Source organism: Glycine soja, chromosome 12 (assembly GCF_004193775.1).
Source record: "Glycine soja cultivar W05 chromosome 12, ASM419377v2, whole genome shotgun sequence".
Classification (NCBI taxonomy): domain Eukaryota; kingdom Viridiplantae; phylum Streptophyta; class Magnoliopsida; order Fabales; family Fabaceae; genus Glycine; species Glycine soja.
This window is the reverse complement of record NC_041013.1, coordinates 43,411,543-43,437,952: the sequence shown is the minus strand read 5'-3', so window position 1 is coordinate 43,437,952 and position 26,410 is coordinate 43,411,543. Positions and strand designations below refer to the sequence as shown.

Genomic DNA, 26,410 nt, shown 5'->3' with positions numbered 1-26,410 from the left:
ATAATATTAAGATTGATACAGTGTCTTGGTAAATTTGATTTGTCGGATCTTCTACATATTATTAAGTTTTCATTGAATCATATTTAAATTCTAATAAATCAAAATTTTAAATTGGATAAAATTAAAGAAAAATTCATTCTAAACTATCTCAATGAAATAGTTTGGGATGAATTACACGAATTTTATTTTGGATTAAAAGTGAAAGAAGGAAGAAAATATAAAGAAAAAGAAAAAATAGAATAAATATTACGAAAAATATAAGGAAGAGTGAAGAGAAAAAAAAAAGGTAACAAAAACTAGAAAAGAAGATAAATTGGTGTTAATTTATATGATTATTCCAACGAAAATACATGAATTCATTTAAAAGATCCTCTTGAAACACGCAAGATTCAACCAAGTGAACAAAACAGAATCCATGGTGTTTGGAAAAGAGAGGCAAAGAAGTTAAAAACCGAAAAGCAAAAGAAAAAAGACTGTAATTCGCAATTACAGCACGAAGACAAGTTGTATCCCCAGTCAATAACACAGTAAAGATTTCGACAAAAGAAAAAGGGTAAATACAGCGTAGACCGAGTCAAATCACAACCCCATTTAATTCCATCAAAATCATCCCAAACACTTTTCAACCCATTCTCCTACCCTCACCCGCCCGTCATTCGGTGCACCGCAACCCTCTCTCACACCCTCCTCCTCACCTGCGGGTCACATTACCATCACCCCCATCACCCTCTCCCTTTTTTCTCACTCGTCTCTGTAAACCAAACACACCCTCCTTCCTCTCTCGTCTGTCTTTTTTTTTTTCTCTTTCTCTCTCTAGATTTTCTTTCTTCTTCTTCTTTATGAGCTCTAACTCGGGGCCCCATAGTCGTCGCTGCTAGCTAGCCATGTCGCTGAGGAAGGTCTTCCGCTCCCGCAAGTTCTCCAAATCGTTCAAAGAGGTGCTGCCGGCGGAGGGCGCCGCCGTCGAGGGCGGGGTCGCCGGCGCCGTCGAGGAGGCGGCGAATGGGAATAATAATGGGTGGTCTAGCATGCTGCCGGAGATCCTCGGTGAGATCGTGCGGCGCGTGGACGCCGCCGAGGAGCAGTGGCCGAACCGCCAAAACGTCGTTGCGTGCGCGTGCGTCTGCAAGAGGTGGCGTGACATCACACGCGAGGTCGTGCGTGTGCCCTCGCATACCGGGAAAATCACTTTCCCTTCGTGCCTTAAACAGGTTTGAGGTTTCCCCCTTCAAAATAAATTGGTTCTTTTTTATGTTTGAGTTTCTGGGAGCGAATCATTTTCTTATTCTCTTTTTAATTTTTTAAATTCATTAGCTTTTTTATTGATATATGTGCCCCAGAAGAAAAAAGCCTAATGCTTTTTTGTTTTTTTTTTTTTTCTCACGAAATTGGTTTTATTTTGTTGGGGATTTTTTACCTGTTAACCTCTTGAGATTTTTTTAAGTATATGTGGAATTGGAATTTGTTTGTTTGTGAGATCATTGGGTGGTTCAGTTTTGGGTAGTGAATGCTTTTGACGGTGGATTTTCATGTTGTTATAGGGATCAGCAGTGATTTGGGAACTATGTTTGTGTAACATATGATATAGAAGCAATTGGATAGTGCATGAAATTTGGATTGGTGCCCTATTGCTGCAAGAGAAACTGCAGTTGTTTGATAGAAAATAATGTTAAAGTGGACTTTTTTTATCATTCAGAATTAACTAAAGTGGGATTATTAACTTATTATTAGTTTGTGACAGTTTTTAGTAGTAAAGATGGAAGAATTGGGAATAGGGAACCATTTGTAGGGGGAAATTTTCAGATTCGCAGTATTGGTCATGTTTGCTGTGCAGAAATGGGGTGGATGGAATTTCACCTAACTTTTAGTAGATAAGAATTATTCCTTTGCATGGTGTGTTTCAGCACTTTCGTCACTGCCTACCACTTGCTGAAGTGCGTGATGTTTTCTCTCTGTATTGCTTTGCTCAATAAAGGATAGTAATTTATAGGGGATTTTGTAACCGGTTTGGAAATTTGAACTGTTCTAAAAAAACTAACGAGTTACACACTAAGCATAGCAATACTATCAATATGAAATGATTAATTTCATTTTTAGTCGATTCAATCTTATATAAAATTGATCATTTTGAAGAAATAAAAATCGAGTAATTTTTCATTGAAGATGTTTTTTTATTCTTGTTATTCTTGTAATGACTTCATTGAAATTTTGACGAGCACTTTGTTTTGTTTTTTTAGTACTAATTGTTTATTTCGTATTGAATAAGGGAATTTGGGAGGGTTGGAATTTGACAATTTGGTTGTGTTTTGATGACCTGCAGCCAGGACCACGTGACGTTCCACACCAATGTCTTATAAAGCGGAACCAGAAGACCTCAACGTTTTATTTATATCTTGCCCTTACACCATGTAAGTAAGTATTGTATTGGTAAAAGGTTTTAATTTTTCTTGTCTGTTCTGGAGATGGATGAATATGAATTATGGCGGAGTTGAATGATCTCCTGTGCTCTTTGGCTTGTCCTATGGAGTAGAGCGTTGACAATGCAAAGTCTAATGATATGTTTGTATAGACTAGATCTGGGCACGGGGCACTGTCTTATTATCGGTCAAGCATAACACCAGGCCTTTCTTGTTTGACTGGACATGCTTTTCTTTTGTGCTTCAAAGCCCCACAAGTTTAAATGGCTTTTTAGTTTGTTAACATGCCAATTGACTTCTATTTGTATTTATAAATGTACATGGAAAATATTTGTGAAACTGCATGACTCTAACCACTTTGTTGACCGGACTAAGTCCAATATGATTAGATTTAGCCAATTTATGGAACTTTCATTGTGCAATTTATTCATCTCAAGTAGTTTGATTACCCAAAAATAAGAAATGAGAGAAGCAAACAAGAGTTAGACTTAAGTTTATGAACAATAACTGGAGGTTTTTTTCAGAGATAGAAGTGGAAGAAGGATCTATGACTTGTGGTGTGCTTGTGGAAATATAATGTAAGAAATATACATTATTTAAAGCAGCTTGAGAAGTTTCCTTTTTCAGGAAGGGATCGGTAGTAATAAAAGAGAAGGAACTATTTAAAGCAGCTTGGATACAGATTCTGATATTTTAGGAATTAGATATATTAGTTTTGCAGTAAAGCATGGTGTCTAGAGTTGCATAATTCTTTCACCTTGGTATTCCAGCATCTTAAATTTCTTAGAGGTCTTGTAATAAATCAATGTAATTTGTAAAGTAGTTGATTATAGCAATGTGTGGACTTTCAAATGATGATTGTCTCAATACTATAAGAAACATAATCTTGATCATAATGCACATATTTTGGTTTCTCTTTTAAGTTTTCTCGGATGTGCTTGAAATTTATGCCTCTTTATTGTTACTCTTTTCTCCCCCACCCATTGCCAGCATTCACAGATAAAGGGAAGTTTCTGCTAGCAGCTAGGAGATATAGGTGTGGTACCCATACTGAGTATATAATTTCACTTGATGCTGATGACTTATCCCAAGGAAGCAATGCTTATGTTGGAAAGCTAAGGTAAAGCTTTCTTCCCATAGATAGAAAAAAAATTCTGGTTATGGTGAGGTATAGACATCTAGTATTTGTAAGATAATGCCATTATTTGCCCCTTTTTTACGGACACACACATTTAGTGTTTTCAAAATGCGTTAGCTTGGAATTACCTTTCCAGTGAAACGTAACCTTTTGTTTTCTCTTTTGCGATTGAATTAGTGAGAACTATAACTTTGTTTCTACTCAATCACGAAACTATTAAATGAGTTATAGTTTGTGTTTACCCTTTACCAAGCTGTGACTACAAGTATAAGAAAAATTTATAATATGAGCTTATGTTGCCTTTTATTTGGTTGAGCAATGAGCATCTGAATGGCCTGTCTGAATTGCATCCTCCTGTCTCTTACCAAACCCCTCTTCAACTAAAAAAGAAAAAGAAAATACCCATAAACATTTGAAGGAAATAAAAATATATGAAGACTGCTGCTCTAAATTAAACCTTTGCTTGTGGCAGAAAGGGAAAACGTCCCATTTGCTTATGTGCAAGAGTCATTCAATGCCATTTATGGTATAAGCAGCAGGGGTCCGAATAGGTTGACTGTGGTGCTGTTTTAAGATCAAAACCGCACTAAAAAAGTTCTAGAATAGCCTGTCCGACTTGCATCCTCCCATCTCTTGCCAACTCCATCTTCTACTAAATAAAGAAATAGAAAATACCCATAAACATTCGAAATAAATAAAAATATTTGATGACTGCTGCTCTTAAATTAAGCAACTGATTTTAAAAATTTGAAACTATTATAATTGATGTTGGTTTACAGTTTGTTTATTTGTCTTATGTAAAACTACCGTGAATTATCTCCCTTATTTATATCTTATGCTGAATTAAAGGATTGCTATACTAATCCTTTAAACCCTCTTAGTCTCATACAAAGAAAAAGCATTTAATGTTAGTGTTGGTCAATTCTTTTGCTGCTTGTATTGACACCTATGTTGAAAAACTGTTAATAGCTTGGAGATTGTTAGTCTCTTCACACACACACACACATATATATATATATTCTTTTTTTAAAGAAAAACTATGCATGTGAATACATAGTCAATCTTTTGCTGCTTTTCTTGAGTATCTACCAATGACAACTTTGTTGCTGAAATCTCCACAGCTCGGATTTTCTTGGCACCAACTTCACAATTTATGACAGCCAGCCACCCCATAGTGGTGCAAAACCATCAAGTGGCAGGGCCAGCCGTCGGTTTGCCAGCAAGCAGATAAGCCCGCAAGTTCCTGCAGGTAATTTTGAGGTGGGGCAGGTCTCCTACAAGTTCAACCTTTTGAAATCAAGAGGGCCAAGGAGAATGGTTTGCTCATTGAAGTGTCCTGTAACTCCTGTCTCACCAACGAGTGGAAGTTCAGATAGCACGCCTGTCAATGGCCATAAGATGCACGATAAAGAACAAGCTGCATCTGGCTACACAATCTTGAAGAATAAAGCTCCAAGGTGGCATGAGCATTTGCAATGTTGGTGCTTGAATTTCCACGGCCGCGTGACGGTGGCCTCGGTGAAGAACTTTCAGCTGGTTGCAACAGTGGACCAAAGCCAACCAGGAGGGAAAGGAGATGAGGAAACAGTTCTCCTCCAGTTTGGTAAAGTAGGGGATGATACTTTTACCATGGATTATAGACAGCCCCTATCTGCTTTCCAGGCTTTTGCCATTTGCTTAACTAGCTTTGGCACTAAACTTGCTTGTGAGTAATATAATTTTGGTGTCACTGCTTATTTATTCCGTGGATGGATGTTTTAAGTGAATAGTTGTTTTCTTTTTTACTCGGCTTTGAGTCTACAATTTGATTGCAGGAAGCTTGTTGTAAATGTTATATCATCAATAGGACATGACATCTTCCATAAATCAAATATATTGCCTTATTCAAGCTTTGGTCCATTGATTTTATTTCAATTCACGTTGGTGTACACATGTTATGGCAGTTTTCTAAGCTCGGTTTCTTGTGATTGGCTAAACACCACGTATTTAGTTTGTGATTCTATTTTTCTGGTGAAACAGATTAGACTAGGGAGGATGGCATATCAATATTTAATTTCCGTTGTTGACATATAAATCGTCACACCAATGAAATAAACGTTTATTAATTATCAAGCTTTTTTTCTTCTTGGTATCCGGCACCTTGTGCTTTGGTGTGGATTATGATGGACCAGCAATAAAGTTCGAAGGTTGAATTGCATGTGGATTGTTCTCGACCAGAAAAGACATTTTATTAAGCATATCTAAGTTGTGTAGTCTAAACTAGTAAACAATAACTACTTTATATTTAATTAGTTGTAGAAAGTTTTGTATCAATTAATAATGTGTTATAAATAGCACTAGGATTCTGTCAAAAAAAAAAAATAATTAAAAATCTATACCATTATGATGTGGTATGATTTTACAGACAACTTTATCCTTTGAGTATGAGATGGGAGATTTGGTTTTTAAGTTCATAATTTATTTGTATCGAATAATATTTGTGGAGAAATGATTAAATGGATTTTAATATCTAAAAAGATCAGGGGTATGATTTTGAGGTTCACATATGCATGAAGCAAAAAATATATTTGTAGAGGTCTAAAAGAATTTCAATATTTTAAAGATTAGTCATTAGTTTCTGACTTAGGGATGTTTTGGATTTACTTAAAAAAATGTGTTATTTATATTGTTTCTTAGTGCATTCTAATTTAGATAATTTGAGATTTTTTTTCTTCAAAAAACTAAGGAGTTGGTAATTTTTTTTTTCAAAAAAATGTTAACTTTTAATACTGTATACAATTATACATTATACAACATGGATAACTTTGTGCAAAGATTTCTAATGATTGAAGCTGAAGCTACATCAGCTGCTTTATGAATGACAATGGATAATGGATTAGTTGTGGCATAAATGATGTGTAAATCGTCCATGTCCTGTTTATTCTCTTCTAGTAACTTTTTTTTCTTCTTTTGATTGGGGCCATTACCTTGCTTAAGTGAAAAGTAATTGAAAGGTTAGGTCCCACCATTTAAATTTGAAGGTGAATCCAATTAATGAACCAAATCGGTTTAGCAAAATGTTTCACATACAAGAGATGAAGAGTGACATTTACAGGTAGATATTTTGTCGGATTCAATTTCTTAGGTAGCTACTCGGAGATTTGCTGTCTTCTGATTTGATTGCAAGGTGATTCTATTGTAATTGTACTGTCACGGCTGGTCACCTTATTTCATTAGGTAGTTCATCTTTTGTCATTAATAATTAGTATTTATCATCACATAATGTTCTATCATTTCGAATGATTCTCTTTATATATTCGCGTTTCCATATATACCAGTTAATAAAGTGTGATTAAAACCCTTAAAAAATGTGCTTTAGTGATTTTATTTAAAAAAATCGAAAGGAGATTTTACTAAATTTTAAGTAAACAGGTTTCGATCATAATGTTTTTTTTTAACAATCGGCTAAGAGCTGCTAAAAAAATTTGCTTCAAGATTTATATATTTTTGGTTGAATATACTAGATTTTGAAACAAGATAAGTTTTTTAAAATAAATAAATCTTGTTTTTCCTTATCCTTAATGTTGATTAACAAACATATATGGTTAACACATTTTCTTAAATTGATAATATTTGCTTTGCGAATTTGGTAAATTAAATTTTACGTTTGTTGTCACATCATTCCTTTTCCTTAAGGTAGTATGATGGCCATGGTTTCATGTTTCAACTTTTGTGTCGAATCATAATTAAAATGATTATCCTTCATTTGTAGGTATGTATGTTTTCTGGAAATAATAATAGCGAATTCTTTTCTAAATTAATTGATTGAACAAATCCAATCTTGAATCAATAGCATCATTGTTTTTTTTTTTTTTTTTTTACAATAATAGCTTCATTGGTTAATGACTAATATACTTCTCAAAATATTTATTGTAATCAAACCTTTCAAAATATTTTTAATTCAAAAAACAACAGGCTACAAATTAGCCAACTAGACGCATGTTAACATGGGCCAAATAGATAAGTCCAGTTTAGTCCCATGATTCAATGATATGGCTTGAGCTTCTGTTTCTGCCATCATCACAATTTATTTATTTTTCTTACTTTTTGTTATAACTAGTTTGAAAATCTTTTGAATTTTGACTTAAGATTCAATCCTCATTCCTTAAGTCCTTGCTTATGCAAAGGACTCCACTACTAGCTAGCACATTGTCACTTCACATTGTTGCATAAACTTAATTAAGAGAGAAAAAAGCCTTCACAAAGTCCATATGTTTTTAGATTCCAAATAAAAATGGTACCTGAAAATTCCCTCAAAAATCAAGGAATCAGGTGCTGCGGCCATGGATGGAACCAAGAAATAAAATTGAATTTCTACGATTCATCTATCACATGGTACCTGAGATGCTCTAAATATTCTTCAGTTGAAGAGTATGTGTAATTACAAACAACAAATACACATATAAACTAATGAGAAAATGAGTTATGTATTCATAATATAATTTTTTTTACACAGTTACTTATAATTATAATATATCATTTATAATAAATTTATTAAATTTTAAAATAATTATCTTAAAGTAATTTAAATTATGATTTATGAATGAATATAAATAGTAGTATAAAATTGTTTTATAGTGTCAGCAATAAATATTAAACTTTAAAATAATTAAATGGAGCGAGTTTGAACTTAAGTTTGCATGCAAATATAGTGATACACTCACTGGCGGATGCACTAATAGTCTTATGGGGACCACAAGTAATTTTTTTTACTTAAAGATTTTCAATAAAAATAAATTTGCCTCCACAAAAAAATAATTATTGCCCCCATAAGATAATTTTTTTTAAATGAAGGTAAAAAGTTATAAGAGATAAAAGAGAGAATAAATTAAGAAAAAAATGTTATGTACTAACAAAGTAAAAAGTTTTATATAATTATTCAATCATAATCTATCATGTATGATAAGTTTGTTAATTTTTAAAATAATTATTTTAAAATAATTCAAATGATGATTTGTGATTGGATGATAGTGTAAAACTGATTTACATTATTGGTGAATAGACATTAAACTCATAAATTAATATGTGTAGAAGGTAGTTATAATTTATACAAACTTAGGCATTTTAGAAATTTTTGTCATGAAATTATGTATTTCGTAAATATTTATACTATTTTCTTAGGGGTGGGTATACGAATTCAGATCCAAATACGTGGATTAACCTGTTAAGCCTGCGGACCTTACGAATAATTGGCCTCTTTTTTTAAAGCCCACATAGTTATATCAAGTTTCTGAGTTTGACTTATTAAACCCACAGACCTAGCGAACTTTATTCGTGGACTATTTCTTTAATCCGTCCAAGTCCAATGTGCAAGTATTGTTAATTTGTTATGTTAAATTTTTTATCTTTAATTTAGGTTATTATTGTTAATTTGTTATGTTTAAAATGTTGATATATTAACCAAGTATTTGGACACAAGTAGTTAATGTGGTGAAGTTAAGGTTAAATCGTTCAGGTAGTACTCGAGTTCGATCTTTAACGAAAATAATTCTTGATCATGCTTTAGTTACCTCCTGACCGAATTCTGGATTAATCAGGATTTCTTTCTTCTGATAAACTAGAAAATTAAGACAAAAAATGTTGATATTTATTAGGGTGATAGATATTTGCTTAAAAAATGAATTCAATTTTTTCCTTCTAATGTTATATATTTTCACTTTTTAAAAAATATTTATTTTATAAAAAATATTTTTTCAAATTAGTATTTGGACCCGTGGAATTGTGCTTTATCCATAGACTTTTATGGACCGAATATAGACCCTAAAAAAATAATTTACTTTACAGACCGACCCTATTCAACCTGTCAAAAATGCATGTTCCACGTAACTTAATGCTATCATGAAGAAGGTGGATCCGTGTGAAGACCTGACCGATGATGACATCCTTACTCTCATATGCTACTGGACCTAAATCAAGAGCATTTGTTCAAGATGTATGTCTTTGTAAATGTTTTGCTATACTTTGTAAATCCAAATTCATATAGAATATGTTTATAAAATTCTACTCCATAACATGTTTATCAATTTATTTGCTTGTAATCAGGTGCCATTTGAAGTCCTTGTGCAAAGGCAAATATCCCGTCTATTAGATTCAAGTCTTCAATGTGCCAGGTTTATATACAATGAATTAATAAAGGTTGGAACAGCTTAAAGCTTGTCATCTCAGTTGTCTTGCTATATCAAGTATGTGCTTAAATAAATTCCCTTCTTTACAGACCAGCCGTTGCTGTATGGTGACTGAACTGCAGCGATTCCCTTTCTTGTGAAAGCGCATGGATGAAGTTGTAAGAAAATTTTTAAGAGAAGACCTTAAACCCTTGGAGAGCAATATTGCACACTTCATAGAAATTCAAGTATGCTGAAATTTAACTTGTTTGAAGTATAAATGTATACTTTCTCCATCCTCTACCTATCTTCTATTGCATCAAAAGAGCTGATCAAAATTTGGTTGTTGGGTCAAAATTTGGTTTCTCTTAACTCATACCCGAATTGTGTTTTAAGTCATATCCGAATTTCTAGCTAGTCTGAAACTGATAGAAGTTTCATTCTTGATATTGCTCAGTTTTTAATTGTAATCTTGTACTCAATTCCTTGATTTTGTCAGGTTAAATTACTTATTTGATCCTTATAATTTCATGATTTTTATTTTTTTAGTTTCTATAGCTTGAAAGTGATCTTTTTAGTTCCTATAATTTACATTTTAATTCTTTTTTAGTCCTGTAATTTTGAAAGTGATCTTTTTAGTTCTTTCATGATATTTATTTTTTTAATCTCTATAATTTTCAAATTATAGGAAGTAAAAAAGAATTAAAATACAAATTATAAGGACTAAAAATAATATTTTTATACTACATGAACTAAAAGAAAATTAAAATATAAATTATACCGACTAAAAAGATTAAATTCAAACTATAAGAACTAAAAACGTAAGAATCATAAAATTATAAAGATCAAATAAATAATTTAACCATTTCCTTAATATTATTCCACGTAACAGAATGAGAAAATTATTTACAATGAAGTTGTTATGAAGTGATGTTGTTGGTGGGTATGTCGAGGCTTCATTTCTTAGAATGTATCTCCCTTTTAACTGATGGGGTTGGGATTTCTTAAATTTCATCAGCACTGAAGTGAGTTTACGTTATTCTTGTTTAATTGACTGATCGGGCTTTGGATGATGTGTTAGAACATTAGTGAATGTTGTTCTATCTCTTCGAATAAAATGGAAAAAGCATCTCAAATTTAAGGATATTCATAAGATTTTGGTGTCTAATAGAAACCATTGGTGTGCCATAAGTCAGCCGGTCAGCTTATTCGTGTCAATTGCGATGGTCAATCTATCTATAACTGAATCATGAATTTACATGTCCTTGATTTCTTATTTATGCTACTCAATTGTGCAGATGTACTACAAAAACACTTTCAACCCAAATTTTATTGGTGGAAGAAAGGCATTCGAAGTTGCAGTGCAGCAGACCCAGTCTTCTAGGTTGCTCTACCAGTTTCTAGGCAGAAGGTATACTTATTATGAGATCTTACTCCAAATATGCCCCATGTTTTTCATTTGAGATATGTATTCTAATTTATGTCATTGCCAGCCTTTCTTTGCTTTCAACTTTCTTAATAATCTTCTATAGCATGCTCTGGAGTCTGAGAAGGGATCAGCCTCTGAAAGAAGTGTTAAGTCTTGGGTTATTCTTGCTAGACGAGCTAATGGAGTAGTTACTGATTCGGTTTGCAATTGTATACTGTTTAATTGATAAAATATTTCCTTATATCTTAGTGGGAATCAAGGTAAGGGCTAAATTTAGCACCTCACTGTTATTACTCTATAAATGACAAATAGGGTGTCCGTGCTGCATCAGATGTTGAAAGAGTTGTACCCTCTGGTAAGTTGTATGTTCTATTTAATGCTTTGATTCATTTGCATTTATTTTATTTATGCTTATTAAGATTTTCTTTTGTTTCTCTCATCTTAGTCAAGTGATTTTCATGATCACTGCAATTTATTATTGTTTTGAGATATTTACTTTTAGTGCTTGGTGTTTTTTAGGAAACAATGGTGGATCAAGTTGGGGTATCTCATCCCTTTTTGGTGGAGATGATAGCCGTATGACTGTGAAGGAGAATATAGCTAGTAAACCACATACTGAACAACCAGTTCACAGCAAGGAGCAATCATTCTCTACGATCCATTTGAGAGAGGTATATATATGTGACATGTATATCATCAGCTTTATCATGTTCCTTAGGTATAAATTTCATATTGTGCTTTGGTTTTTGTAGCCACCTCCTATCTTGAGGCCGTCTGAGAGCAATTCAGAGACAGATGTTGTTAAAATAACAGCAAATAAGTTGCTTCTGAGATCATACTACGACATTGTCAGAAAAAATGTTGAGGATACTATACCCAAAGAAATTATGTATTCCTTGGTGCTTTACTGCCTCATCCTTCTTGTAGGATTTGCAAAGTGTTGCATCATAAATTAATTAAAAGTAGTAATCTCTTGCTGTCTTTATTCTTTTGCTAACATGCATTTAATAAATACCGGTGACTGTCATTGACTAACATATAGTTGTTTTTTTTAAAGGAGGTAACATATAGTGGTTGTGGCAGTGACGTGTTAATTCATTCTGATGTATATTTCTCTGATGTTCATTGCTGATTGTGTTTTGTATGTTAAAATTCAAACCAGATCGAGACAAACTGTTTGAAGAGTTGTTACTGTAAAAATATACATACACTGATCTAAACATGCAAATAAATTTAAATAGCATATTTAGATCAAACAGCGGAAATTAAAAGGAATTACAAGCGTACCTCCCGCCATTGCAAATCGAACGGGAAGCGGCTCACACACGAACCTGAAAGACAGTTTTGTTCTTCCAGACCCTTACTCACTCTGAATAGATGGTGTATTTTTTTCTGAATAGAGAAGTGGGTTTGGTGATACAAAACTGAGAGCACCCCATCCTATTTATAGAGTCTGTCCATCACAGAGCTCTCAACTTGTTATCAGAACGTGAGATAGGAAGTTATCAGACGTGAGATAAGAAGTTATCAATACGTGAGATGATGGGTACGTGATTTGTTACTGAAGGTGGTTGCAAATATATTTTGCAAAGATATGAGATGAATGTGGATGAAAAATGGACCAGATTCAGAATAACTAATTTTTTCAAAAATAATAAAATTAATTAATTAAAAGAACGTGGAGGTGAACGTGCACTTCCAACATTCTCCCACTTGGTCCATTTAACCCAACATCAACCGTAACAAGAAACATAATATATGAGTCATGGCGATAGGTCCTCTGATGATGAGTAGTATCTTCCATATACCACAATATATCGAGTCTCTCAACACTAGCTCTCAACTTAATGAATAAACCATATGTTTATTCTATATCTAAACCGAATGATTTTTCTCGAAATAAATAAATATGTGCACAAAACGATATGAGAAAATATCTAACTGAATAAGAGTTTCATTGAAAATAACAAATGTACGTACAATGAAATTACATCATGGAACCAAGTCCCATTCGTACTACATGATCCTTAAAATTCTTTGGTGGCATGCCTTTAGTTAAAGGATCAGCAATCATTAACTCAGTGTTGACGTGTTCAATGACCACTTTCTTTTCTTTAACACGTTCTCTTATGGCTAAGTACTTGATGTCGATGTGCTTACTTCGACTTCCACTTTTGTTATTTTTAGCCATAAACACCGCAGCAAAGTTGTCACAATACAACTTTAATGGCCTAGAAATAGAGTCCACAACTCTAAGGCCAGATATGAAACTCTTCAACCATACACCATGCGAGGTAGCCTCAAAACAAGAAACGAACTCAGCCTCCATAGTGGAAGTAGCAGTCAAGGTTTGTTTGGCACTTCTCCAAGATACAGCTCCACTGGCTAACATAAAAATATAACTAGATGTTGATCTTCGTGAATCAACACAACCAGCAAAGTCTGAGTCGGAGTAGCCAATCACTTCCAGACAATCAGTTTATCTGTACATGAGCATGTAATCCTTTGTTCCTTGAAGATATCTCATCACTTTCTTTGCAGCTTTCCAGTGGTCAATACCTGGATTACTTTGATATCTTCCCAAAACTCCAACAGCGAATGCAATATCAGGTCTAGTGCAAACCTGAGCATACATAAGGCTTCCGACTGCTGAAGCATATGGAATATTTTTCATGTGTTCCCGCTCAAAATCATTTTTGGGGCATTGACTCAAAGCAAGTTTGTCACCCTTCACAATGGGAGCTACACTTGGTGAACAATCTTTCATATTAAATCTCTCTAAAACTTTGTTGATATAGGTTTCTTGAGACAAGCCTAAAATGCCTCGAGATCTTTCTCTATGGATCTTTATGCCTATGACATAAGATGCCTCTCCCATATCCTTCATATCAAAGTTCTTTGAGAGAAATTGTTTCACCTCATATAGCATACCCTTATCATTAGTCGCAAGCAGAATGTCATCTACGTATAATACAAGGAAACAAATCTTACTCCCACTGACCTTCTGGTATATACAGTGATCCATGACATTCTCTTCAAAGCTAAATGAAGAAATGACCTCATGAAATTTTAAATACCATTGGCGGGAGGCTTGTTTCAATCCATAGACGGACTTATTAAGCTTGCAGACTAAGTGCTCACCAACACTAGATAAGAATCCCTCAGGTTGTTTCATGTAAACCTCTTCTTCTAGATCACCATTCAGGAACGCCGTTTTCACATCCATTTGATGCAGCTCAAGATCAAAATGAGCTACTAATGCCAGAATTACTCGAAGAGAGTCTTTCTTAGATACAGGGGAAAAGGTCTCTCTGTAATCGATTCCTTCTCTTTGAGTGAATCCTTTAGCAACAAGTCTTGCCTTATGTCTCTCAATGTTGCCTTCTGAGTCTTTCTTTGTTTTGAAGACCCATCTACATCCGATGGCTTTTACACCAACAGACAACTCAACGAGATCCCAAACTTGGTTAGATGCCATAGAATCCATCTCATCCCTCATAGCATTATACCACAAATTTGATTCCTTAGAACTCATGGCTTGTGAAAACGTCTCAGGATCATTTTCGGCTCCAATGTTGTAGTCTGATTCTTGTAGGTACACTACATAATCACTAGGAATTGCTGTCTTTTTTATTCTAGTAGATCTTCTTAATGTTGTTTTGTCATCTTGCTGAGGAACTTGTTCAACTGGTTCTTCACCAGTTTGTTCAATATCATCATGTTGTTCCTCACAAACAACTCGATCTACATGATCACTTTCAACAGCTTGTGGAACTTCAATCACTAGTTGTCTAACACCCATTTTAACTTGAGGGGTGGGAATGACTACCAACCTATTACTTGTCCCAGAAGGTTCAGCTTCACAGTGATCCCTTTCAGAAGAAATGTTCTGAAATTGATCACTCCCACTGATCAAGTCATTTTCAAGAAACTTTGCATTCCTTGATTCCACAATCCTAGTGTTGTGGGATGGACAATAGAACCTATACCCTTTAGACCTTTCAGCATATCCAATGAAATACCCAGTAATAGTCTTAGGGTCTAGTTTCTTCTCTTGTGGATTATAGATTCTTACTTCAGACGGGCATCCCCAAACGCGTATATGTCGCAAACTTGGTTTCCAACCCTTGAATAATTCAAAAGGTGTCTTTGCGACAGCCTTGGTTGGAACTCGGTTTAATATATACGCAGCCGTCTTAAGAGCATCAATCCACAAAAATTGAGGAAGCTTTACATTACTCCTCATGCTTCTCACCATGTCTAATAAGGTTCGATTTCTTGGTTCTGCCACACCATTCTGATCCGGAGAACCAGGCATAGTGTATTGGGCAACAATCCCATGTTCTTGAAGAAATTTCGCAAATGAACCTGGTGCTTGTCCATCCTCTGTGTATCTACCATAGTACTCCACACCTCTATCTGATCTCACGATCTTAATTTGTTTTCTACATTGTTTCTCAACTTCAGCCTTAAAAACTTTAAAGGCATCTAAAGCTTCATTCTTAGAATGAAGTAAGTAGAGATACATATATCGTGAATAATCATCTATAAAGGTTATGAAGTATTTCGGACTATTTGCATCCATGTCTGGACAACATATGTCTGTATGTATGATTTCTAATAAATTAGAACTCCTCTTTGCACCCTTTTTAGACTTGTTAGTTTGCTTACCCTTAATGCAATCTACACAAGTCTCAAAATCAGCGAAATCCAAAGTACTAAGTACTCCTTCATTTACTAATCGCTTGATTCTTTCAATAGAGATATGTCCTAATCTCCGGTGCCACAACATAGAGGATTCTTCATTCACAATACATCGTTTTAACCCAACAGAAACGTGCATAGAAGTAGCGTCATTTTGCAATTCAATCGAATAAAGACCATCAACCAATTGACCACAACCAATAATTTCAGATTTATTTAGTAAATTAAAACCAAAGTCTGTAAAATTAAAATAAAATCCCAAAGGTGCAAGTTTAGAAACAGAAATTAAGTTTTTACAGAAACTAGGAACATAAAAAACTTTCTCCAAATGTAATTTAAAGCCACTACTTAAGACTAAGACGCACGTTCCAATGGCCTCTACATGTGAGCTCATCCTACTCCCTGAGTAGATGCACTGTTCACTTCCCACTGGCTTCCTTAGGCTTTCCATACCCTGCAAGGTATTAGAAACATGGATTGTAGAACCAAAGTCAATCCACCATGTATTATGATTCACATTAATCATATTAGATTCATAACAAACAAAGGCAAATGGTGTACCTTTCTTCTCAAACCAACTTTTAAATTTGGGGCAGTCCTTCTTCATGTGTCCTTTCTTTTTACAGAAGAAACACTTTGACTCCTTTTTAATTGTTGGTTGAGTCGGAATCTTTCCTTTATTGGTGCCTACAGACTTCTTCCTATCCTTTCCAGAATTAGAAGTAGTCAAATTTACCTTCTCACCCTCTTCCATTATCAATCTCTCCTCTTCTTGAACACACATGGTCATCAATTCATTAATAGACCATTTATCCTTATGTGTGTTGTAGGAGATTTTGAAGGGTGTATACTGTTGAGGTAGGGTGCACAAAATGAAATGTACCAGGAAGGATTCAGACATGGTAACTTCCAAGGTTTTCAACTGAGCCACTATGTCCCTTAAGCGCATGATATGTTCACGCACACCTCTCGTTCCAGTAAGCTTAATGGAAGAGAATTGCATAATGAGTGTGCTAGCAAGTGACTTCTCAGAGGTTGTAAACTGTTCATCAATGGCTTTCAACAGATCTCTGACCTTATCATACTGGTCAACTGAACCCCGGATACTAGCAGATATGTTGGTTTTTATGAACATAACGGAGAGACGATTAGATCTCTCCCACTTTTCATAAAGATCAACAGCATCAGGTTCGCTAGTTTCAGTAATAGCCGGTGGCTCATCCTTCCTTATAGCATAGTCAATATCCATCCAGCCCAAATGAAGGAGAACTCTTTCCTTCCAAACCTTATAATTATCACCTTTCAAAATGGGAAGGTCACAAGAAATATTCATAGATTGTGAAATTGCAAACAAACACACATGCTCATTAAGAAAATTTGAGACTAAACAAATGTCATGTTTTGCCAATGCAAATCATGTCTCAATATATGAATCTAGTGACACAAAACTTGCCTGTGGGCTAAAGTCCTACTCAATTAGATTCATCATGCAACTTTATGATAAAACTATTAAATCATGTTCTTTTCCTTAATTCATGTGGGTAAATTAAGAAATATAATTTAATATTTTATCCTAATTAATCATACAAATATAACAAAATTCCTGTGGGTAGATTTCATCACATTACATATGATTAATCACAATTAATATTTCTAATGTGATTATAAATTTAGTATATAATTTTACTCAATTAAAGATGTTGTGGCTATTCTCTAATTTAATAAAATTATATTAATCACTTAACATTAAAAATAATCCTTGCATAAACATACTTAATAATGCAAATGTGCTCAATATTGAATCATAAAAAATTACATGTATACCAATTCAAAATAACATTGCACGTATATTCATTAAACATGTAATAAACTTTAAAGGATTAAATCCAATGCATACAAGTATTTAACATAATATTGCATGTTCAACATAACTTAAGAGACAAACAATTTTTAAACAGTTTGTGCATAAATGATTTATCCTTCAGAAGTTATAAATACACGTGAACTGCAATTAATAAACAATTAAATTGCAGTAGCTTAGCGGCAAAGGGAGTCCTTTCATGCTTGTAGGGTGAGGGTTTGAAACCAGCATAAGGCGTTTTCGTTTCATTTATACTTCCTTTTAATTAATTAAAACGAAAACAAACAACAAAAGGCAGCAACGAGATTCGAACCCAGAACAATGAGGTAATACACATCACATCTACCACTAGACCAAGTCATGCTTTGTTTAATATTGTTAATTTAAAATGTATATTAACAATTCCAACACAGTAAACAAAACCCACAAGACTTCGTCTTCAACCTCCAGCAGTGGTAAAAAAAAAAAAATATTATTACCTCAATTTCGAAAAACCCACACATTATATGCATTTTAGACACCCAAAAATACGTTTTAAATCATAGAAAAATTAGAAAACTCACATCATTACTAATTTTGTTGTTATTTTGAATTAAGGAGGCTTAAAACATAACACCCATATACTCAGAAAATAAACTCCACATAGGAACGACCCAATAAGCAAGACAGAGGTACAAATAAGCTCTGATACCAAATGTAAAAATATACATACACTGATCTAAACATGCAAATAAATTTAAATAGCATATTTAGATCAAACAGCGGAAATTAAAAGGAATTACAAGCGTACCTCCAGCCATTGCAAATCGAACGGGAAGCGGCTCACACACGAACCTGAAAGACAGTTTTGTTCTTCCAGACCCTTACCCACTCTGAATAGATGGTGTATTTTTTTCTGAATAGAGAAGTGGGTTTGGTGATACAAAACTGAGAGCACCCCATCCTATTTATAGAGTCTGTCCATCACAGAGCTCTCAACTTGTTATCAGAACGTGAGATAGGAAGTTATCAGACGTGAGATAAGAAGTTATCAGTACGTGAGATGATGGGTACGTGATTTGTTACTGAAGGTGGTTGCAAATATATTTTGCAAAGATATGAGATGAATGTGGATGGAAAATGGACCAAATTCAGAATAACTAATTTTTTCAAAAATAATAAAATTAATTAATTAAAAGAACGTGGAGGTGAACGTGCACTTCCAACAGTTACAAAAACAAGATGAGATAGCCATGAAAAAGAAGTGCTGTCAAGAACTTCTCCAAACTTATCACTAGGCTTTTAGGGTTGACGGGCCTAATACTTTTAATTGGCAATGACTTATACCAAATTTCTGTGTTACTTTACATGGCATTTCTGGTTCACTTTATTTAAATTAGTTGCTTTATCACGGTGGATATGTTTGAAATCTTTGTTGCTCCTCTAGTTAGAGTAGGTTATTATTGTAAGAGGTAAGAAACATAAATCCTAAGCCCTAACCCTAACCATGCACGAATGATCAAAATTAAAAGTTACGTGACCAGTTGAGAAAGTTATCTGACTTTATGTTTTAATCTTAATAATCCATGTAACATTGAATAGTCGTCGAGATGCATTCCTCACTTTCCCAGAAAACAACTGCTGTAATTTGATTCTTGATTCTAATTGGTGATTTCTTACTATATTTGGTTCTCAGGTACTGTAGTCAGTACTCACCCGTATACATTCTCTTTGAAACATTGCTTTTCTGCGAATTGCAAGGGACAAGGATGCTTCTTTTCTACATGCATGCTTTTGAGTTGTCACCAATGCTGAGTCGATTTTCTTCTCATTACTTCCAGATGTATATGGTCCAAGATTTATTTATTTGGTCTAGCTTTTCCGCCCAATAACACCTGTAACATAATATAATATATAGCCACTCTCTTATAACTATATTTTGTCTTGGTGGGAATTGGAGGAACTGCCTCTGGAAGCTGAAACAGTTGAAAATGGATACAATTTGCCTGAAACAACTTGTGTGCCTGTTATTCACGGATTACCAACACCATCCATGTACTCTACAAGTAATGATGGAGACGACTATTATGCAGCTTCTCCGAAGTACCCAAAGTCAGATAGATTCCAATGGAAGCAGAAGGCCGTTCATGTCAGGTTTTTATCCTACGGTTGATGGATGAGCTAGGCTATAACTATTAGCTTTTGAAAATCACATCCGAAACAAAATCAAATCCAAAACGTGAAACTAAATATGCTAGCATGAAATTACTCTATGTGACTAAAATGGTCTTGAATGTTGGCCATTGCATTCTCTACATAAGTTCACTTTTTCTTCCCATAGCATTGGCATTATATTACAAGACTCTAGAGCAAGAATAATAGGAGCAGGTGATCTTCGACATTTTTTAGAATCTGCTTTCTATATATTCATGTGTATGACCTAACCTTTTTTTGGTTAGTAAGATATTTTTGTTATCAATTGACAATTATGTAGTTCGAGTTTTTTTTCTTTAGTCGAATTGGTTTTGGAAGTAATAGGAGGACATATTGGCTATATGAATTTGCAAGCAATATGAATTAACAATTTTAGATAAGATGTCGATTTCCCTTGTGATTTTTATTTACATTATTATTATATTAGTAAGATTAAATTTATGAGTTTTTATTAAACGACATAAATTGTAGTTCTTATTTAATGAATTCTACTATTGATAATAAAAATTTCACCTAATAATAATAAAAACTCATAAATTAAATAATAAAAATTAATTTAGAATAAATTCACGTAATTTTCATTTAATAAAAAAATTATATTGATAACAATATAGAGGAAGGTTGTCAAACTCGTGATTGTACATAGAATCGTGAAGACTCCGTAAACTCGACTCGTAGAATCAAATCGTAGAATTGTAAGAATTTACTCAAATAAAAAAAATATATTAATAAAAATACAAGTGAGCTGAAACTAGAGATGTTTTGCATACTTCAAAATTGCCAAAGTAAAAGAGTTGAACTGCCCTGCATTGTGGTGTGTTCCAGCTTGTATTGATTTTATTAAAAAATAAAAGTGCAACATCAAACATGTATGTTTCACTATGTGTAGCGTGTGTACAGTGTACTAGTACTGGAACAAACAAGCTGATTATGGTTACAGAATGAAGTTCCCTTTCTATACATATCCCTTATATATTACTAGAACCACAATAAGTGAACTATGTAAATCATTCCTTTTAATGCAACCATGTTTAGGAAACCAAGAAGGAATGGTCCCAAAACATCACATGCAAATAACAAGAAAACAAAAATTTTCTTTCAGTTTGTGTGAATGCAAACAATTTGATGTAACCAGAGTTGTTCAAATGAAAGCTACAACTAAATCAGACTACGTGATTTTTATGTTCAACTTATCTTAGAAAATTCTAGGCAGGAAAAAGTTTGCAAGATTTTGACAATTTAGTTTTCCATATGATATATGGTGGGCTGACTGCCATATCAATGCTTTTTAGCTAAACAAAAGATAATCACATATGTATTTGATTACGAACAAAGATTATGGTGGACTAATACCGACGATTAAAGAATTCACATATGTATTTGATTATGAACAAAGATAATCACACAAAAATCATTAAAATCGAATGCATCTAAGTAGTGGAAGATGCACAATTAAAATCGAATCACACAAAAATCACTAAAATGCTCACTGTTAGGTCAACAGTAAAAAAACTAAAAACCCAAGACCTCACACTGGAAGATGCACAATCAACTAAAGGCATCTAACAGCTCATGAGAAGCCTTGTAGTTGTAGGGGAAGGGAACACCATGATGCGAGTTAGGTCATGAAAGGAGAGGACTCAGAGGAGAAATTACCTTAACGTCATGACGTGAAGCAAAGCTTGGAACGCGAGTGAGGACCAGCGAGGCAATGACGATGATAGAGGACCAACGACGACGAGGATTGCGACTGAGGGCCAGCGATGATGATGCGAGTGAGGGGCAAGGGCTTTCAAAGCATAACAGCGGTGAGTAGCTCAGCTTCAAAACGACGTTGTTTTGAAAATTTTGTAAACCCACGGATTCGTCGCAGACTCATGAGTCTACCTAAACTCGCCCGAGTCTGCGCTAAATCGGACGAGTCTACTCCGATTTCGATTATATTTCCGATTCAACTCGCCGATCCTTGGTGGAATCATAAAATCGTACGATTTCACGAGTTAAAGCACGATTTTAACAATCATGATATAGAGTATACTTTTTTTATTCTTTTTCAATTTTATTTATTTTTGAATCGTAATATAGAGTATATTAACTAAAAAAAAACCAAACTGAAAAGATAAAATTAAAGAACCAAATTACCAACTTTGCGTCCTTTAGTTAATTGAGAATTGAGATTAGTTTTAAATTCAACCTCTCGACACTAGAGCGACAACTTCATATCCTCGTTGCTGAAAGATGTGAGTTAGGAATAATAATAATACAAGAGAATTAGGTATATTCGTCTGAGAAATGTTTATACGATAACTCATGCAACAAATTATATAAGAAAAAAATATATAATGCATATTATGTTTGAAATATATTCAGCATCAATTCCTCATATTAAAATCACATGATCACCATGAAAACTAGAAACAACTACATGTTACTTTATTTTCAGCTTGGGAATGAACACAATTTTGGCTTAACGCACTACTACCGAAAACATGCATATAAGAAAAAAATTGTGATGGAGAGACATAAAATCTTGTATAAATAACACAACTCTATTCATTTTTATATTTGTAATTGTACGTTATAAAATACTTGTAGGTAGCAATCTTATCACCCATATTCTTATTTGTCAGATGCTTAAATACTATTAATTGAATTCATTATTTATATTTTAGTTAACTCAAATATGCTATCCTATAAATCTGCTTATTTGATAAATTGGTAAAACATTATTGTTATTATAATGTTAACATTAACCTTGAAAAATGAATAAAGTATAATATATAATATATAAAAATTTAAAGAAAAAAATGTTATATATTAATATAAAATAATTTTACATTATCATCTGACAAAAAAATTGTTTATATTAATTATTTTAAAAGTCATATTAATAAAAAAATTGTTTACATTAATTATTTTAAAAGTCATATTAATAAACATGTGATTGGATTATAGTGTAATTGTTAATTTTTTTACACGGACAACCATTAAACTCAACTTAAAGTTATAGAAAAATAATTAATTCTTAGAAATTACAAAACTAATTAATTAATTAAATTAAAAATTGAATTCGGATCAAAATATTATTTCCTAAACTGCTCGTGACTGCAATCCGGGCCGGGTTGAAATTTGCAAGGAGCCCTTTTTGTAAGTGTTAATCCCTAAACCCAAAAAAAAAACCTTTTTTTGGGAATTTCTCATTAGAAATGAAGATGGAGGAAAGTTCGTTCCTTTCCGTGAACAAAAGGTGGTGCAAGGTAAAACCTTTGTGCCTTTAAATCCTCAATGTCCAAGTCTTGCAAAGGGTTGGCCATGGAGCTAGTCAAGTGTCTCAGTGAATCTGATTGTGTTAAGGTTCGGTTTTGGTGATTTGTATGGCTTTGTTGGATTTAAAAATAAATGATTTTTTTGTGTGATTTGTGCAGAAATGATTAATCTTGAATGTTGTGATGACGTTGGCTTTGTGTGTGTGTGTGTGTGTGTTGGAGAATAGGTTGAGAAGAGATCATATAAGGAATGTGTTGGAGAGAAGAGTCCATGTATACCAAGTGAGTGTGTTGGACTCAGGGAAACCTATTTCAATTGCAAGAGAGGCCAGGCAAGTGTTTACTTTTTTAACTTGATCATGGTACCTTCTATGTGATTTCAAGTGTTTTGGGATATCCATTTTATATGAAATTGTCTTGCAGCTAATGCTAGCATTTACTTTAGAGTTTAATTTTAACACCCAGTAAATTTTGCATTGTCAATTAATTAAAACCAGCAATTTTCAATTATATTACAATTCAGTATTCAGTATAGTAGGGCAATGTATTTCAATTAAATAGTTTACTTTAAGCTTGAAGCTGACAAATGAATGAATGCTGAATGTTTCGTGATGGCCTGATGGGGTATTGCTATTATCATCTCTTTTTTTCTTTTTGTGTGTGTGATGAAATGTATCTTTATAGCATGTAAATGGACTTCCACCAAATTATCTGGCTGCTAATTTTTAAACTATTGCACCACAGAATATTACAGAGGTGTCGGTAACTGATATATGGTTGTAAGTATGGAATTGAAAAGTTGGTAAGGCAAATTAATCTAGGTCCCAGGTCTTTTTGGAGAAAATAGGAGTGAGCTAGCATTTGGGGTCCACTAGGTAGAATGAAATGAAATCAAATAACATTATACTTGGGGACAAGTGACCGCAGTTAATTTTTTATTGTTTTTTTTAGTTACCTTCTTGCTTTAACTTTCAAAAGTAGAGGAAGACGGCGTTATGATTACTGAAGGGTGATGGTTCTTTTTTCTGGCGGGCAAGGGAATTTTCTGAAATCCTCTTTAAAACTGGTTGTTATATTCATGATGTGTGGCCTTGAGTAAAAGAGTTTTGAGCAAGGAGCTTTTTACTTGACTGTGCAAGTGTTGAAAAGGTTTGATGGTTAAGCTTGTAAAGTCAGTCTATAGAATATGATCTGTCTTGTGTCTTTTTATGATCTCTTGCTCGTCTTCATGGATGATCTTGAAATGTTAACATGTTCTTTATGATACCTGAGGATTTTAAAACTCGGTAAGAATTCTCAATTTTACATCTGATGATTGTGCATGATTAGCGTTGAAACTAACAAGTAACAACCAACCAGGTATTGTTCTAGTTCAGAATTGAATTCAACAAGTTTGTTCATGAACAATTGTATCTGTTAGTAGCAATGCTCACATGTTGCAAGCTCATTTTGTATTATTAGGCCTTCATGATGAGCATTTCTAATAAAAGTGGTCTGCAATAAATCATAACAAAGTGACTAAGATTTCTTTAACGATCCATTTAGCCATCTTCATTGCAAATAGTATAAGTAGTAAGGCTGGGAAAACCAATGGTAAAAATGTATGTAGTTGAAGAAGATGATGAATAAAATTAAGTTCATATGTAAGATGTGATATTAAAAATTAAACAGTTCTTTTTTCTTTTGGCATTCTTATCAGGTTGACATGAGAGCTAGGATTCGTGGAAACAAGGGCTATTAATGATCTCATCATACATTTGAAAACTCTGAAGTTGTTCTGTCCAGTTGAGGTTCTTTCAATTTTTAGCTCAAGACGAAGTCAACAAAAGTAAGAGATGAGGGTGAATCAGAGAAATGGGAGGCCTTGTTAGTTGTTTGATTTGATGGCATTGTAAGCTACACATGCTCATGGCAACAATTTTGCTTTTAGAGAGATCATTAATATATACTCTATTTAGTATTAACATAGTAGTGCATGTACATTCACCTACATTCTTGAATGACACTTTCCACTTCCTCTTATGATAGTTCCTCTAAGGGTGAGGCTTGTAGGATGCTCTAAGTGATAGTTTCAAGATTTGTTTGTCATAATTCATGCATCTCCATTTTTTATACAGTATGGTCCCTCTACTTACCTCTCCATAATTCCTGAACACTTCCTTTCTCAAGATAAAGAGCATTAAAAAGGGGTTGTGGAGTATTGGCTCTCTAGTATTGACACTTTAGATTTTTCTCAACTTTCCAATTTGTTCTTAATCTTTTAAAACAAAATTAATATTTATTTAAGTTTACTTTATATGTTATATGCAGTAGTTCTAAACAAAGTAAAATAAAATATTTAATTAATTTTATATTAAATAAAAATATTTTTAATTATGGTGTCTTTATTTGATTAATTTTTAATGAGTAAATCACTAACTTAGTCTTTGAAATTAACAAAATGGTCCTCGAAAGTGTAGACCATCTATCCATTTAGTCCCTCCATTAATGTCATCTAACATTGTTAAGTAGCTACCAGCCAACTAGGCACAGACAATTTCACATGGACAAAAATGACCTAAACATTGGCAGAAAAACGACGGTTTTTTCCTTCACTGCATCTTGGTTCTTCTTGTCAATTAATTTTGCATTAGTCTTTTGATCTACCATCAAGGAAATGTCATCATAATACCCTTGAAACCTAGTTGTGTGAATTAAAATTGCTTTCATAGTTTCATCGCTATTCTTGACATGTATTAACATTTTAAACCTTTTCACAAAACTATGTTAATAGAAGTTTTGCTTGAGGTTTCCATTTGATGGATTCATGTTAAGCGGATGACATAGTTGCTCGTGATTCTTTATGCAAGAGCAATTGAAATGTTTGGCTGTAGAGAAAATATTCTAGAAAAAGAAAATGAGCACAAGTTTTTACAATTGGTAGATAAAATGTTAAATGGATTCATAGAACTTTTTTCTTCGAGGCTTCTACAGCAACAAGTTTGGAGCTAATATTTTGAGCCTTACATACAATATTGTGCATCTACTGGAAATTACCAATGTGGGTTTCATTGCAAAGGATCTAGGCCTCCTAACCAACTATGGTAGGAGGCAGTGAAAACAATTATTTTCAATCAATAATGGAAGTGCTTATAAATGCTATTGCTTATGCTTACAACTTAGAGAAGAAAAACTATTCTTTTTTATTTTTTCAAGTTCATTCACCCAAATTTTCAAAAACTATTTTTTTCTTATTTTTATAAGTATTAAAAAAATTGAC

The 26,410-nt window shown here is 33.5% G+C and overlaps 2 protein-coding genes and 1 long non-coding RNA gene across 3 annotated transcripts; all 3 read left to right on the top strand.

The window, feature by feature from the left end:
* Positions 1 to 679: 679 nt before the first annotated feature.
* On the top strand, positions 680 to 5,454 carry LOC114379953 (tubby-like F-box protein 7). The gene is made up of 4 exons (XM_028338805.1): positions 680 to 1,211; positions 2,321 to 2,408; positions 3,408 to 3,537; positions 4,677 to 5,454. The coding sequence occupies exons 1-4, from the start codon at positions 885 to 887 to the stop codon at positions 5,266 to 5,268; spliced, it is 1,137 nt and encodes a 378-aa protein (XP_028194606.1). The 5' UTR covers positions 680 to 884; the 3' UTR covers positions 5,269 to 5,454.
* A 5,421-nt stretch (positions 5,455 to 10,875) lies between these two features.
* Positions 10,876 to 11,974, top strand: LOC114379332. Its single transcript, XR_003659457.1, has 3 exons — positions 10,876 to 11,482; positions 11,647 to 11,798; positions 11,880 to 11,974. It is a non-coding gene; the product is annotated as an uncharacterized LOC114379332 (long non-coding RNA).
* Positions 11,975 to 23,066: 11,092 nt separating this feature from the next.
* Positions 23,067 to 25,270, top strand: LOC114378653 (cytochrome c oxidase assembly factor 5-like). The gene is made up of 3 exons (XM_028337299.1): positions 23,067 to 23,239; positions 23,379 to 23,483; positions 24,851 to 25,270. The coding sequence occupies exons 1-3, from the start codon at positions 23,171 to 23,173 to the stop codon at positions 24,890 to 24,892; spliced, it is 216 nt and encodes a 71-aa protein (XP_028193100.1). The 5' UTR covers positions 23,067 to 23,170; the 3' UTR covers positions 24,893 to 25,270.
* Positions 25,271 to 26,410: the final 1,140 nt, after the last annotated feature.

Coding starts and splice junctions, on each gene's coding strand:
- LOC114379953 (XM_028338805.1), top strand. CDS start 885: ATGTCGCTGAGGAAGGTCTTCCGCTCCCGCAAGTTCTCCAAATCGTTC. Junction 1,212..2,320: donor TCCCTTCGTGCCTTAAACAG/GTTTGAGGTTTC, acceptor GATGACCTGCAG/CCAGGACCACGTGACGTTCC. Junction 2,409..3,407: donor ATATCTTGCCCTTACACCAT/GTAAGTAAGTAT, acceptor ACCCATTGCCAG/CATTCACAGATAAAGGGAAG.
- LOC114378653 (XM_028337299.1), top strand. CDS start 23,171: ATGTCCAAGTCTTGCAAAGGGTTGGCCATGGAGCTAGTCAAGTGTCTC. Junction 23,240..23,378: donor GTGAATCTGATTGTGTTAAG/GTTCGGTTTTGG, acceptor GTTGGAGAATAG/GTTGAGAAGAGATCATATAA. Junction 23,484..24,850: donor TCAATTGCAAGAGAGGCCAG/GCAAGTGTTTAC, acceptor CATTCTTATCAG/GTTGACATGAGAGCTAGGAT.